This window comes from Centruroides sculpturatus, unplaced genomic scaffold (assembly GCF_000671375.1).
Source record: "Centruroides sculpturatus isolate CEXI.00-Female unplaced genomic scaffold, Cexi_2.0 scaffold12, whole genome shotgun sequence".
NCBI lineage: Eukaryota > Metazoa > Arthropoda > Arachnida > Scorpiones > Buthidae > Centruroides > Centruroides sculpturatus.
In genome coordinates, this window is record NW_019384438.1 from 201,805 (window position 1) to 217,047 (window position 15,243).

The 15,243-nt window shown below is 27.8% G+C and overlaps 1 protein-coding gene across 1 annotated transcript in view; it reads left to right on the forward strand.

Annotated features, from left to right (window-relative positions):
- The first annotated feature begins 610 nt into the window (after positions 1-610).
- LOC111620044 (probable nucleoredoxin 1) overlaps positions 611-15,243 on the forward strand; it is a 57,995-nt gene continuing 43,362 nt past the window's right edge. Inside the window, exons 1-3 of the mRNA XM_023361889.1 lie at positions 611-899; positions 9,657-9,948; positions 10,024-10,160. Coding sequence (XP_023217657.1) covers positions 9,659-9,948; positions 10,024-10,160 — 427 coding nt within the window. The 5' untranslated portion in view covers positions 611-899; positions 9,657-9,658. The remainder of the gene's footprint in view (positions 900-9,656; positions 9,949-10,023; positions 10,161-15,243) is intronic.

A 15,243-nucleotide genomic window follows, 5' to 3' on the forward strand; every position in this document is an offset into this window, starting at 1 on the left:
GCGTACCCCCAGGGGTACGCGTACCACTAATTGGGAACCACTGATCTAGGAGATAATCTCTTTTTCTTTAAATCTATTTTAAAATTATGAATTACTGTACTCATAAAATAAACAAAGAAAGATTTTGATAAACGTTTGTGTGCTTTTTAATTTAATAATTTATTAAGTTCAATGCTGATGCTTGATATTACATTTTTGTAACTTAATTTCAATAATAAATACGCATATTAGGTGTTTGTAAGTGACGAGCAGCTAAGTAAGCAAACGAATGGCATAATTCGTTTCATACAAACAACACAGGTGTGTGTAAAACGAACTATTCCATTGGTTTACTTACAAGCATTGTTGAATTATTGAAAACAATTACATTTCATCTAATCATAAATTTAATATATAATTTTAATAATATGATTCCTAATAAATATTTTATTAAACTATTATTAATAAAATATATGAGAAAATCTAAAATATTTTCCTATGCTTCATTTATATAAAAATTATTATTTTTATTTTATAAACTTAAAATTTTATTATATTAAAAATTTCCAGTCAAATAATCATACTAAAACTTTATCTTGTTTTATATAAACATAGCAATGTGTATTCAGCTGTATCGCTGTAAAGCGTTTCTCGAGCGCTGCATAAAGAGACGCGGCCATAGCGAGCAAACATTGCGATAAAAGCGCCCTCTGAACTTTTAAGTAATTGATTGATTTATGGACTTCACGTGATATTTCGCGAGTTATCATTGAAAGGTGCCGGAGGTTTAGGAGTTGTATGCATTTAATCGGGAATATCCACTCGATAATAAACTGACGTGTAATAACAGAATTGGAGGAACTTGATATTCGATCGGGAAAGTAATATATTCTATGCAATTGTGAAGTGTTAATTGACAGGTAAGCAGATTTTTTAAATGTGTAATATTAAACAGGTAATTTTTCTTGTATTTAGTACACATTTTTTAAAATTTGACCGTCCTATTTACGATTTTTCAAAAGATAGATAATGAGAAAAACTATGTAAATTATCTAAATTAATTAACAACGCATTTCTTCGTTTATTTTGACTTATTCCCACTTTATTCAGACTTATAATTGATCAGTTTTTATTTTTATTGAATATAGATTAAACAGAAAAAGAGACTTATGTATTTTGTTTATAATAAAGTCTAACCCATGCTTTTTAATTGCAGATTGATTATACTTTATAGAGCATTTATTGATTATACTTTATTGATTATACTTTATATAGTTTAACACGACAAAAACATTTTTCCCTCCTGTTTTTTTCGTGTTGAACCATACTCAATAATAGGTTTACTATTTCGCACAGATAAGTGTTAAAATATGCCGGATATTGACATTTTTTAGTTATTTGAGTGTTGTAATTACGGTGAAATTAGAAACTTGTAATGGAAACTTTCTCAAGCAACTTGGAACAAATTGAATTTTAATGGAGAAATGTTGCAAAAGATTATACAGTAGAAAGTATATATTGTAGCGCCTGAATTATGTGCAAATTTCGCAATTATTTAGAGATTTTAGAAGTGAAAAATACTATGTTTGGATATTTAATACAGGATGGAAAAAGTTTTGCTACAAATTAATGGAAATATTAGGAAATAAGATAAAAGAGCATTTTATTTAATTATTTAGAAAATTTTATAATATTTTTTCTATTGTAAATTCCATTATAAATTAATGGAAATTGAAGCTATTAATTCTCTAAATACTTTGCTAGATTAGTCTATTTTAAATGTATAAAATTAGTAGGCCTATATCCAAATATGGATAATGTAAATTTGAAGGCATTTCTTTACATGTATTTGATTTTAATTGGAAAGAATAAAAAATAACCGTATAAACTCTTAAAATTCTTAATAAAAATATTAATTCTTAAATGCTTGCTGTTTAGACTGTTTAATAAGTGAATGTAAATTATTTTAGATTAGAGAATGTTAGAAAATGTGTTTTTAGACCTCACACCTTTTAATCATTAATAAAAATGATTTTTTAAATAAAAATTTCCTTATAATTGAATAATTCAAAGAATCAATTTTTTTTTATTCAAATTTTTTTGAATTATTCAGAAGATGATACATTATGTTAGTCTACACACCAACTAAATTTAGAATATGTAAATTAAATGAGATTTTATATTATTTATGGAACTGAGAGCAATATCATAAAAGCATTTACGAATAAAAATTAGTTTGCATTCTGATGATGGTTTTATATATGATTTATTATGTAATGTTAGTCTATTAAAAGACAATATTAATTCAAAACTTATCCTAACATGCTAAATGCTCTATCATTAAGTTCTGATTTGTGATCAAACATTTTTCTAAGTTTGGATATATTTTCATGACATATAATACAAACTGCATTCATGAGAACATTTTACTGTTAATTTTTAATATTTACACATGAAAAAATCTTTGAAGTGTAATTTTCAGTATTTTGAATTGATTTTTTTTCTTTCCTAGTTTATACTAAAATTTAGGATGAATTTCTTTTTATCAACAATAAACAAGAAAATTTTATATATATTTTTAATAATTGTTTATTGTGTATTCTTGTATTTCTATTTTTTCACTTTAATTCAGGTTATTATTTGTTCTGCCATGGTACATATGGGAGGCAATTTTCTGGCAGCTCATCTATAACAATTATTGAGATACAAAATAAACAAAATATTATATTGGAGAACATATCTTAAGCCATCAATATGCTTATTTGACTTTATATTGTATTTTGATTAAAATTTAATATTTAAATAATTCTTGATATAACATGCCACTAATTTTTTGTTTTTAAGTTAAAAATATTAAATTCACAGTATGAATTAATAGTATTAAAAATTCAACTATATCATGAAAAATAAATTTTTTGAAAATTTACAGGTGAAAAATTGTCAGTAATATTTTTTTTTTATAAAACCTAATAATGTGTAATGTTTTTTCCTCTAATAAGTAAATTACACAAATATATCAATAATTTGTGATCTCCTCATTATTTTTAATTTTTTGAACTGGTGTTTTTTTTTTTTTTTTTTTCNAAATTTCCTTATAATTGAATAATTCAAAGAATCAATTTTTTTTTATTCAAATTTTTTTGAATTATTCAGAAGATGATACATTATGTTAGTCTACACACCAACTAAATTTAGAATATGTAAATTAAATGAGATTTTATATTATTTATGGAACTGAGAGCAATATCATAAAAGCATTTACGAATAAAAATTAGTTTGCATTCTGATGATGGTTTTATATATGATTTATTATGTAATGTTAGTCTATTAAAAGACAATATTAATTCAAAACTTATCCTAACATGCTAAATGCTCTATCATTAAGTTCTGATTTGTGATCAAACATTTTTCTAAGTTTGGATATATTTTCATGACATATAATACAAACTGCATTCATGAGAACATTTTACTGTTAATTTTTAATATTTACACATGAAAAAATCTTTGAAGTGTAATTTTCAGTATTTTGAATTGATTTTTTTTCTTTCCTAGTTTATACTAAAATTTAGGATGAATTTCTTTTTATCAACAATAAACAAGAAAATTTTATATATATTTTTAATAATTGTTTATTGTGTATTCTTGTATTTCTATTTTTTCACTTTAATTCAGGTTATTATTTGTTCTGCCATGGTACATATGGGAGGCAATTTTCTGGCAGCTCATCTATAACAATTATTGAGATACAAAATAAACAAAATATTATATTGGAGAACATATCTTAAGCCATCAATATGCTTATTTGACTTTATATTGTATTTTGATTAAAATTTAATATTTAAATAATTCTTGATATAACATGCCACTAATTTTTTGTTTTTAAGTTAAAAATATTAAATTCACAGTATGAATTAATAGTATTAAAAATTCAACTATATCATGAAAAATAAATTTTTTGAAAATTTACAGGTGAAAAATTGTCAGTAATATTTTTTTTTTATAAAACCTAATAATGTGTAATGTTTTTTCCTCTAATAAGTAAATTACACAAATATATCAATAATTTGTGATCTCCTCATTATTTTTAATTTTTTGAACTGGTGTTTTTTTTTTTTTTTTTGTCATGATTAGTTTTAATTTTCAGGAACTGACAGAACTTGCAATATTTCCTTATTCTTTCACATCACCTACTGCCTTTGTCATTTTAGTCCACTTTCCTGCTTATTAACTTCTATCAGTCTCCATGCTAAGGATAGCACATTAACTGGATTTAAAATGTTAGCACTTGCTCCTAAAAATCCCACTTTTAAAGGTGTATTAAGTAATTCAGAACAGATTTTCTAATCCATCATCATAGAGTTTATTGCAAATTTTTTGTCAATAGAAAGTAGAAAGTACTGTACATATTGAACACAGTACTATTAACTTTTAACTTTTTCTTAATACAGTGGTGCCTCATATAACGTACTTAATCTGTTCCAGGTGCACGTCCATTAAGTGAAAAGTCTGTTATATGAAATGCATTTTCTCATAGAAATACATGTTAAACACATATAATTTGTTCCACAGTTAAAATAACCGTACTGTACTATTAAAAAAAATGAAAATGGAGCAGTCACCAATTATGCCGGGTAGTCAGATGTTGTGAGGAGGAGGTGGAGGAACACTTTCTTTACACATTCATACAGATACTTTTTACACATTTCAGCAGATCTCTTTTTATTGTTTTTTAATCGAAGTCAGATTCAGGAGAGGCTACCAGAGCTTGCAGGGTCATCTCCTCTTGTTCCATCCTTTGTTTTTTGGCAGCTTGCTTCTTGAAAAACATGTCCAAAGTGGTCAACTCCTCTTGTTCCATCCTTTGTTTTTTGGCAGCTTGCTTCTTGAAAAACATGTCCAAGGTGGTCTGTTTCTCTCTCTTCTTCAATACCTGTCAGAAATGACGGGCAAGGGTGTCATTGTAGACATTATTGATTCTGTTGGCCTCAGCTCTGTTTGGATAATGAGTGTTGGTAAACTCCTTAACCTCTCCCCATTTGACAAGGAAGTTTTTGTCAACTTTTACTCCTTCTGATGATGTCGTGCTTTGTTTCAATTGAAATCACCTTTCTGTTTTTTTAAAAGCCATGACTTGCACAACACTTGAATAAATGTAAATACTCTGCATGTACGTAATAAACAAGGGAGCAAGCCGAATCCCAACGGGAGCTCTGTACTTCAGATATAGGCTACTAATAATATATTCTAATAATACTAATATATTATAAAAATAACAGGATGTCATTTGCAATGGCAAAAGAGTGGAAACATCATTTGCATTTGTTCGCAGAAAGACTGTTATTCGCCTCATGTAACTGCCAAATGGAAAGTCCATTGTTTGCAGCGTCCGTTATTCGAGGCGTACGTTATACGAGGCACCACAGTATATGATTTATTTTCATTTAGGAATTTTCACATTGTATTTTTTAAAAATGTATAACTCGTCAGAGACTGCATTTCTTAATTAAATACACTCAGACAAACCTTTACATATGCAGCCGTAATTTAATAGATAAATTCAAACGTTTTCGACCATATTCAATGGTCTTTATCAAGAAAAAACTGAACAATCAAATTTCGAACTTAAAATTTGCGTTACCGATACAAGCATTATTTTTGGAACATTTTTAAAAAGATATTCTATCGTATAAGTGCCATCTCTACATATTGGCTGTAATTACAGTAGTTAAAATAATACCAGTAAAATACATTAAAATACAATAAAGTGCAGATAGAAACAAAAGTTAAATTACGGCTGCATATGTAAAGGTTTGTTTGAGTGTATTTAGTTAAAAATGTATAATTGATAAACATGAAATTTTGATTTTTCAGAATTGATTTTTAGAACTATTCTAAAAATATTTGTATATAAAAAAACTTTTAAACTCTTGCTTTAAAAAAAAATGTAATTTGTTAAATATTATAATCATGAGTTTGTATAACTTTTTCATGAATTTTATCTATTACAAGTATGAATAATTGAAATTTTGCATTGTCTACAAATGCAGAGGAGAAACTTTTTAATCAATTAATCATATAAAAGATTTTTCAAATTATAAAAACTTTTTTTAGAGACTATTTGAATAACATTTTAACTTGTTAATAGAATTTTGGTAGTCTTCATTATGAGACTACACTCCATATAGCCAAAACACATGGGAAAACCCCTTTTGATTTGAAAGAACGTGCTTGAAACAATGACAGTATGCAAATTAAGGCATGCTGATTAAGACATGGTTGCGTCATGTGCATATTTTCCTCCAACATGGTGCAAAGGAGTGAAATGGATGCATTCACAAGAGGAATGATTATAGAAACTCTGAAATTTGGACATTCTATAGCAAAGATTTTGCAGCAATTAGAAGGTCCACTGTTAGCAATGTGATAGTGAAATAGAAACAAAAGGGAATCACTTATCCTGATCCTCATTCTGGTAGACCCTGATTATTGTTTGAACAGAACTGCCAAAACATGTATTGTGCAAGCTAATCGCCAATCAGCCTTGACCAGAATTGCTGAGGACTTCTGGAACAGGTCAGGCACACAGGCCAGTAATAGGACTATTCACCAGGAAGTGATAAGACTCAGATTTCATGGAAGTGGTACAAGCAACACTGTAATTGGAATGTGAAGCAATGGAAACAAGTTCTGTGGAGTGATGAATCATGTTACATGATCTGGGACGGATGGATGCATGTGGACATTGTGGATTTACTAGAGTGTGTTATGCAAATTGTAAAATTTGGCAATGGTGGCATCATGGGTCTGGAGTTTTTTCCTGATATGGATGTGGGCCACTGATTTTGATCAAGGATGCAGTGAATGCCAATGTTTATCAAGACATTCTTGATAACAACATGCTTTCCATATTGTGGCAGCAGTTTGAAACTGGCCTTTTTCTGTTCCAGCACTAATGCTCCAGCCCATAAATCAAGATCTATAATGACATGGTTTGAAGAAAATCATGTAGCATGCTTGACTGGCTGCTCAAAGTCCCAATCTCAACCTCATTGAACATCTTTGGGATGAGCTAGAGCACCAGGCCCACCGTAAGCGGGCGTGCATCGCACACTGGCAGCACGTCCAGGGGGCGGCAAATCGAGCGATCGGTCACATAATATTGAAAGTCATTATCATAATACCAACCCCACTTAGCATAAGAAATGTCTTCGCTCTATGACAGAAGTTGACAAGACTGGCGAAATTAGGGAATCCCCACAGAGCTTCCTTCTCAATTTGTACTTGTACGCATTCGAACAGTTCTATCGCATATCAAATTGCAATTATTTTGTTAATAATTCTTCTCACATGGGTCTAAGTATAATTAATGATATTTTAACTTGGTTAGGATTTAAATCTGAAGCTTAAAGATGATTCAAGTAGTTAAAACAGACATTGAGGTATTGATTTTGTTTAATGAAATCAATGCTTTAAAGTTGCATTTTCCAGAAAACCAGTCTAATTATTCACAAACCCTATTACAATATCTTTTTACTAATGACTAAATTTCAACATTTCCGAACACAGCAATAGCACTAAGAATACTTACATTGCCGGTTTCAGTTGCATTTGGTGAAAGGTCCTTTTCAAAGTTAAAAATTATAAAAAAAAACTATTTAAGATCAACAATGCATCAGCAAAGACTAAGTAATTTAGCTATAGTTTCAATTGAACACGAAATCTTAGACAGCTTGGATACAAGAAAATTGATAGCAGATTTCGCAAATGTAAAGGAAAGAAGAGTTCATTTTTTGTAGATAAATATTTATATGGTTTTACACTTAAGGAAAAACAAAAATAACTTTACAAAGAAAAACTATTTATTATTACTAAGTATTTCTTTTCTTTTTTCACATCGTTATGAGACAACACTAAAGAGCCTTTCTGGCAAGCTCAGCGTAGGTAGTCATAGTTAAACAGGAGGCGGCATAAACGGTAGTGCACACGGGCGTTCAAACAGCTAGCGGCGCACCTGTAGAGCACTGATTGCATGCCAGACCAACTGATCCAAAAAACACCCTTGAACTTCTCATCATGTTATGAGACAAATGGAGGCAAATTCTACCAGCAGTGTATCAAAACTTTGTGGAAAGTCTACTCATAAGAGTAGTATTTGTTACAGCAGCAAAAGGATGTCCAACCTCCTATTAAGTACATGGTCTGTACTGTACCTTTCAAACCAAAAAAATTAGGTGTCCCATGACTTTTGGCTATATAGTGTATACTAATAATGAATAAATACACCTGAGAAATTGCAGTGTTAACTCCAGAGTCAGCATACAAGAACAATATTTTGTCTTGTATAATCCCAGTGAACAGATTAAAAATTAAATTTTGAGATTTTGAACAATAGTGCATTGTCTGCAAGTTAACTAAAAAAAGATAGATACATATTTTATTATAATAGATTTGATAATTACAGATGAAATTCATATTATAAATATTTTAATGCATGTTTTGTTAATCTGGCACCTGCAGAACTGAAGTTGTGTTGTATTATTGAAAATGTTAGATTACTTGATGTTTAGTAAAGAATTTTGTATGTGAAAAAACCTGATGATGGAGCATAACTTCCAAAAGTGCTTTTTTTTATCATCAATGTTTTGTATGAGTTTTATCGATAAAGCAACTTTTTGGTTTTGTATTTTTGCAAAATTCGATAAGTTGTATGCAATCTGTATATTGTAGACATTGCTGTACATTTTCTACCAACATACTGCAGTATATTCCCAATTTGTTATGCATGCTCTTTAATTAGTTTGAAGATAATACAGTGCATGACTAATAATATATTAAGATTGATCGAAAAACATACAGAAATGTCAATTAACATATTATTGAACAGAATCAACATTTACAATGACATGCATACAATTTTTCAAAAGCTATACCTGCTCAGCTATACTTTTTTCTATTAAATTTACTGTGACTACATGTCTGAAACAATTCTGATTCACAAAATAGTGCCATGCTCGACTATTATTGGACAATTCCTACCAATTTCACTACTTTTTAAAGGCAATGGATTAGCAAAATGAACTTCAAACTGTATATATATAGTAGAATTTAGAATGATGATATATTTAGAAGTTACATATATGATTCTATATAGATAGATTAGTAGGAATAAAATGTGATTTAATTGTTTAGATTAGTGTTGGTCAGATAGCAGCTTGGGAAACAATTTTCATGATTTCTTTTAATACTACTATTAACATTAATATTTATGGTTTAAAAAGCATATATTAAAATTGCTTAATAAAGTTTATTTTATCTGAAGTAAAAACAATTTTAAATCTTTTATTTGATTAATTTTAATTGTGTTTTTACTAAATGTTTGTTTTCAACTATGATTGTGTAATGCAACATCTATAGATTATTTTTCTTTTCTGGTCCTTCATGTCTTTACTAAAAACATTAGAGCTAAAAAATAGTATTTTTTTATTTCTTGAATTATCATTTATCTAAAATCAGTATAAAAATATATTTATTGTAATTAAGGATAGTTCAGCTATGACTTTCTAACAAGAAACTTGTATATTATATTAAGCTTTCATAATTTATTAAATTTAGTTATTAAGTACTTATGTAATGTTTATATAATTTTATGTTAATTAATTAGTTTTTAAAATTTCTAGTCATGGAAATACTAACTGGAACACTTGTAAAGAAAGATGGTTCTGAAGTATCTTGTAGTGAAGCATTGAAAGAAGCTGAGGTTATTGGCTTGTATTTTTCTGCTCACTGGTGTCCACCTTGCAGAAATTTTACTCCTATACTTGCTGATGCTTATGAAGAAATGAAAGATTTGAATTATAAATTTGAAGTTGTCTTTGTATCCTCTGACAGAGATGAGAAATCATTATTTGACTATATGAAAGAATGTCATGGTGACTGGTATGCTCTTCCATTTGGTTCAGAAAAAATTAAGTAAGTAATTAATTAAATTACTTATTTTATCTGTCTGATATATTAAATGATATATTATTTTTTTTTATAAAACAGAGAAATGAAATCAAAGTATAGCATCACTGGTATCCCAACATTGGTGGTTATTAGAAAAGATGGTAGATTAGTAACTGTGAATGGTCGTGCTGACATTCAGTCTAAAGGTGCTAAAGCCTATTCAGAGTGGACCAAATAAATAAAATTACAAACCAATTGTTAAGTTTGATTTAAAATATATGAAATGTTGAAATTCAACTTTATTTTTTGATTATTTAAAAAGTTGGTGTTGGCAAAATAAAATAATGTTTTGTTAATTGATATAGATTTCTTTAATTGGATAAGAGTGAAAAATAAAATTTAATGAATAACAAACAATTATTTATTGTGGCATTGTCACAATACTATGCTGCAATTTTTAATTAATTTAAAAAATTGATTTAATTTAAAATATATGCTCTCCACCTCAAATTAGTAGTGGCTTGCCCCTGTATATTATACTTTTTCATGTTAGCAATTGAGTCATGCTGATCATTTATCTAATTCCTCTCAAGGGAAAATTTTTGAATTGAAATAATGTGACTTCTAGTTTGCATCAGAAGTTTGTATATAAGTAATCAGGACCAATGTTTCCACTAATTTTTTTTGTCGATGAGTGGAACATATACTTCTCTGAGCAAAAATATTTTTGCTGAGCATATATATATATGAAATCTTTTCTATAAAAATTAAAATAAATTATAAAGTAGAGATTAAAATTCATTTTAAAATATACTTTTATACAAAATATTATCTCTTGTCAATGATTTAATGTATTTAATTGAAATATAAATAGCAATAATCATGTTGCAGACAGAGTGAAAAATAAGTAAACAATAATTCAAATCGGTGTGCATGCTCGTACATAAATTCTCGTGTGCGGCAACAATTTGAGCAGTGCGCAGCTGCGCAGCTTAAAGGGAACATTGATCAGGACCTCCTGCTCCTAAGCTTTCCATATCTGGTCTCTGCTTTCATCTAACCCTGTTTTTGAGATTAAGGAAGGACATACAGACAGATGACAGTGGGAAATTTTAGGTCTGTGATTTTTTTCAAATTTCAGTCCAACAAACTAAATAAATATTCAGCTCAAGTTTATAGTATTTGCATAATTATTTTATTTGGAAGTTCATTTCGTGAGATAAATATTAGTCACAGATAATGCTTATGCAGGGTCATATAAATTTACTATTGAGTTAAGATTTAAAAATTATGTTGATTAACATATTTTATGAAGTATATATTTAAGTATTGTTAAACAGCATGTTTTGCAATTTTTTTTCTGTTTATTTTCATATAAATAAAATTGGAATAATAGAACTGTTACTAAAGTCAGTAAAAACATTATTTGATATATAGTTAAAACATAGAGATGTCAGTTTCCTTGTACTAACAACCTTCAGCTTTTATTAGTCAGGTGTTCTAGGAAATCAGGTAATGTCTTTTGTTTACAAGAAAAGTGAATAATGTTCTAACTTTTTTGTTTGTAATAAATACATTAGAAAATTACATTTGAACTACATAAGAAACTAATGACAAAATATAAATTTTTATATTTGCCCTTCAGTGATATTTGAATGTGTTTTTTATAAATTATTACAAAGGTTTTTATTAAAATCTAATGAATTGTTTAATTTCTATACTTGGTTTTTTTATCAGATTTGTATATATTAATTTGTAAAATCATCTGTTTTTACTGATATATGAACAGCATCATATTTAGTAATGCAAACAGTGTCATATTTTATATATATAGTCATTCGTACTATTTATATATTTTTCTTGTTTTTAAATTTCCTTTCTATAACTCACTCAGCAATAAAAATTTTATTTTTCTAAAATACAATTATGCAAGACATCAATTTTAGGAAAATAATTATGATGCAAATAGGAAATGATATTGTAATCATTCAGGGAATTAATTTATTTTTTAAAAAACAATCTGATTGATTTAAATTAGCTCCGTTTTTTGTATTACACCTACAACCATAAAATTTTTAAATATTTAAAAATAAAATAAAAACATTTTATGAGAAGGAAAATGTGTAAGGAAGATATTTTAAAGTTATGATGTAAATTTAAATTTTTGTTATATACATATATATATATATATATAATCCTATATATAATGAATAGCAGAGATTCACAATAATAAATATAGAACTGAAATAAACATTTATAAATTGTTTTTATTCCAGTAATAACAAAACTTACTAACATGTTGCAATAATCGATTTTTCCACGTGAGTTTATTCTTGTGGAAAAATCGACTTTCTATTTTGAGTTAAAATACAATCAATACCAATAAATTGAGATTCAGTATTAAAAACAATTCCTTATACAAAGGAATTTAATATATACATTATATAAACGACTTAATATTTTAGTTATTGAAGAATAAGATTAGATTTTATCCTCCTAAATTATAGCAGGCAATCTTAATTAAAATTTAAGATCATATAGATTTTTTTGCAAAAAAAAACTTTCGAATATATTGTTTTAAATGGTGTTTGAAACATTGAACTCAATTCATATTTTCAAGATGCTCATGGCAAAAAGTTACAAATGAACAAGAGATCCAGGAACACACACAATAGAAGTATATACTTAGTTGTAATTTCCAAGTAAATTTTATTTTTTTTTTTTTTAGAATACACATCATGAATTTTATGGAATTTCCTGTTTTTTTTTGTTTTTGCTTATAATTGTTAAAATTCTTAAAAAGAGCAATTCTGCGGATTTAAAAATTTTTTTGTATTGATATTTAATGTTGTCCCAGTTTTGTTCAACTACATTTACGGACAATCTATTCGTAAAATTGCAATTTAATGGTTAATCTAGTTATGTTGACTGATAAGCAACTCGTTACTGGATTTTTTAACTTTTCCAGCAACATTTGGTGGCATCATCTGTTATATTTTAAAAACTTCTTATATTTTTAACTAATAAAATGGCAAAAGGCTGTTTTGAGGGTAGGAATGGGTAAATTCTAATAAGTAAAATCGTTATTCAGTCGGACCTTAGTAGAGATATGCACGACCCCTTTTTTATCTCCCCACCCTTTGATCTTTAACCACCAAAATTTAAATGCATGAATTCCCTAACAAACCCTCCTGCAAAATTTCAGAAATTTTTGACAAAAAGCTTCAAACAGGGTGAACAAAATCTTGCCCCCATATTTAATATCCATACCCATTCCTACAGAAAACCCGATTTTTTTTTCATTTCTCGATGTATCATGGTGTCCCGAGTCCAAAAATATGAAAATCTTGATGGGGTCATTTTTTTTTTTTACTGATCGCTATACTTTCCTTCTGTTATATAGGAACAGCCAGGAAAGTAGCAAGATTAAAACCACTCTACTTTCAATTGAGAGGAAATAAAAATATATATACCTAAAAAAATTGCTTTTAAAATATTATAAATGGCTGTTTTCTAATAAAAGCATTTATATAAAAGTAATAGTTATTTTATACACATTAATTTTAATTTATGAATTTTAGTACGATAAAAAGTTAAAATTTAACTCGAATTTGAGATACAGTTGTAAATCAAGATTATTAAATACTTTAAAATTAGATATTTAGTGTGTGTATATAGCCTTTAGGCATATATATATATATATATATAGTGTGCGGCAACAATTTGAGCAGTGCGCGGCCACGCAGCTTAGAGGGAACATTGANAGAAGATAATCAATTCCAAATGCTTAAACTAGTACTTTTCTATAAGATACTGAAATTATTTACTCGCATAATACAATAAGTATTCGAGGACTGTCGGATTATAGAGATGGCGCCATCCTGCCATTTTGTTGGACCCGATTCGAATCCAGGAATTTTTTGCGCGCGGTTTCGGAAATATAGGGCCTCGTCCTTCACCATCCAACCGCCTCCTTTGTGAGCCTTTGTTAGGCTCACAAAGGGTATGGAAAATGGCTTCTTAGTGCTTAGCTCTATTTCATCGATTTCATTATTGAAAGCGATGAATAGAGTTAAATTGATTTTAGCTTTTATTATTTTAACTTAAAAAAAAGGTAAGACATTCTGCCCGTAAAAATTTGTTGCGTTCACTCAATAAATAGTAGTAAAAAAAATAAATAAAATTATATAGAAATCAAAGTTGCATACTAATTGCTTTACATTTATTTCAGATGATTTAACAAATTTTACACTTTAGTAATAAATTATGAAGTGTAAAATTTGTTAAATTTTGTATATTTCTACATTAAAGAAATTTTAGAGTATTTATCACTGTGAATTATTTTTATTTAAAGAAATTGACATTTTTTCGAATTCATACTAAAATAAACGATTTATTTAAAAATTAAGTATTTTAAATTACAATGAAGAATATTGTTAATATTCAATTTAAATTATTCTAAAGCAGAAAAATATTTCATAATTTAATAATAGTTATTGTTGATTAGAAAAAAATTAATTGAAAATAACTATTGCTGAAGATTGCATCATTTCACGTAGTCTGGAAATTTATACTTAAATTTGTTGCCCAAAAATGTGACAATGATTCTGATTACATAATAGTCGTAAAAAGATTATTGCTCGTGAACATACTTTACTCTTTACAGTTTATTAATTAATTAATACAATTAATGATAATTTGTAATTGTAATCACAACAGAAGGCTCTGTTATATATAATAGAGGCAATCGGTCAAAAAATAACTCTCCCAAGATTTCTACATTTTTGAATTAATGGGATCATAAAACGTCGAGAAATGCAAAAAAATCCTGTTTTTTGTTTGTGTGTGTGAATGTTACTATGTTTTTCGAGGACAGTTTTTGTCCATCCAATTTGAATCTTGACTTCTTTAATGCCTTCTATCAAAAATTTCTGAAATTTTCAGGTTTGTTTATTCGGAGGATTGATGATATTAAATTTTGGTGGTTAAAGGTCGAGGGAATGGGGAGATACAGGAGGGTCGTCGAGTCGGGTCAGACTTAATATTTTATTCGCTATTAGCATTTACAATATTATATATATATATATATAAATGAAACTCGTTCCTACCCTCAAAATTAAGCTTTTTGTCATTCTTTAATAATTAATTATGACATTTTATTTTAAAAACATTTTATGTAACAGATGATGCTATATGCAGTTTTAAATGTTGCCAGGAAGGATATTACAGTTGACCCCCCTATAACATTGTTGATAATTCCGTTTTATATGAATTCCATGTTGTACGAGTCACTTAGATTTTACAAATACGTGAGCCGTT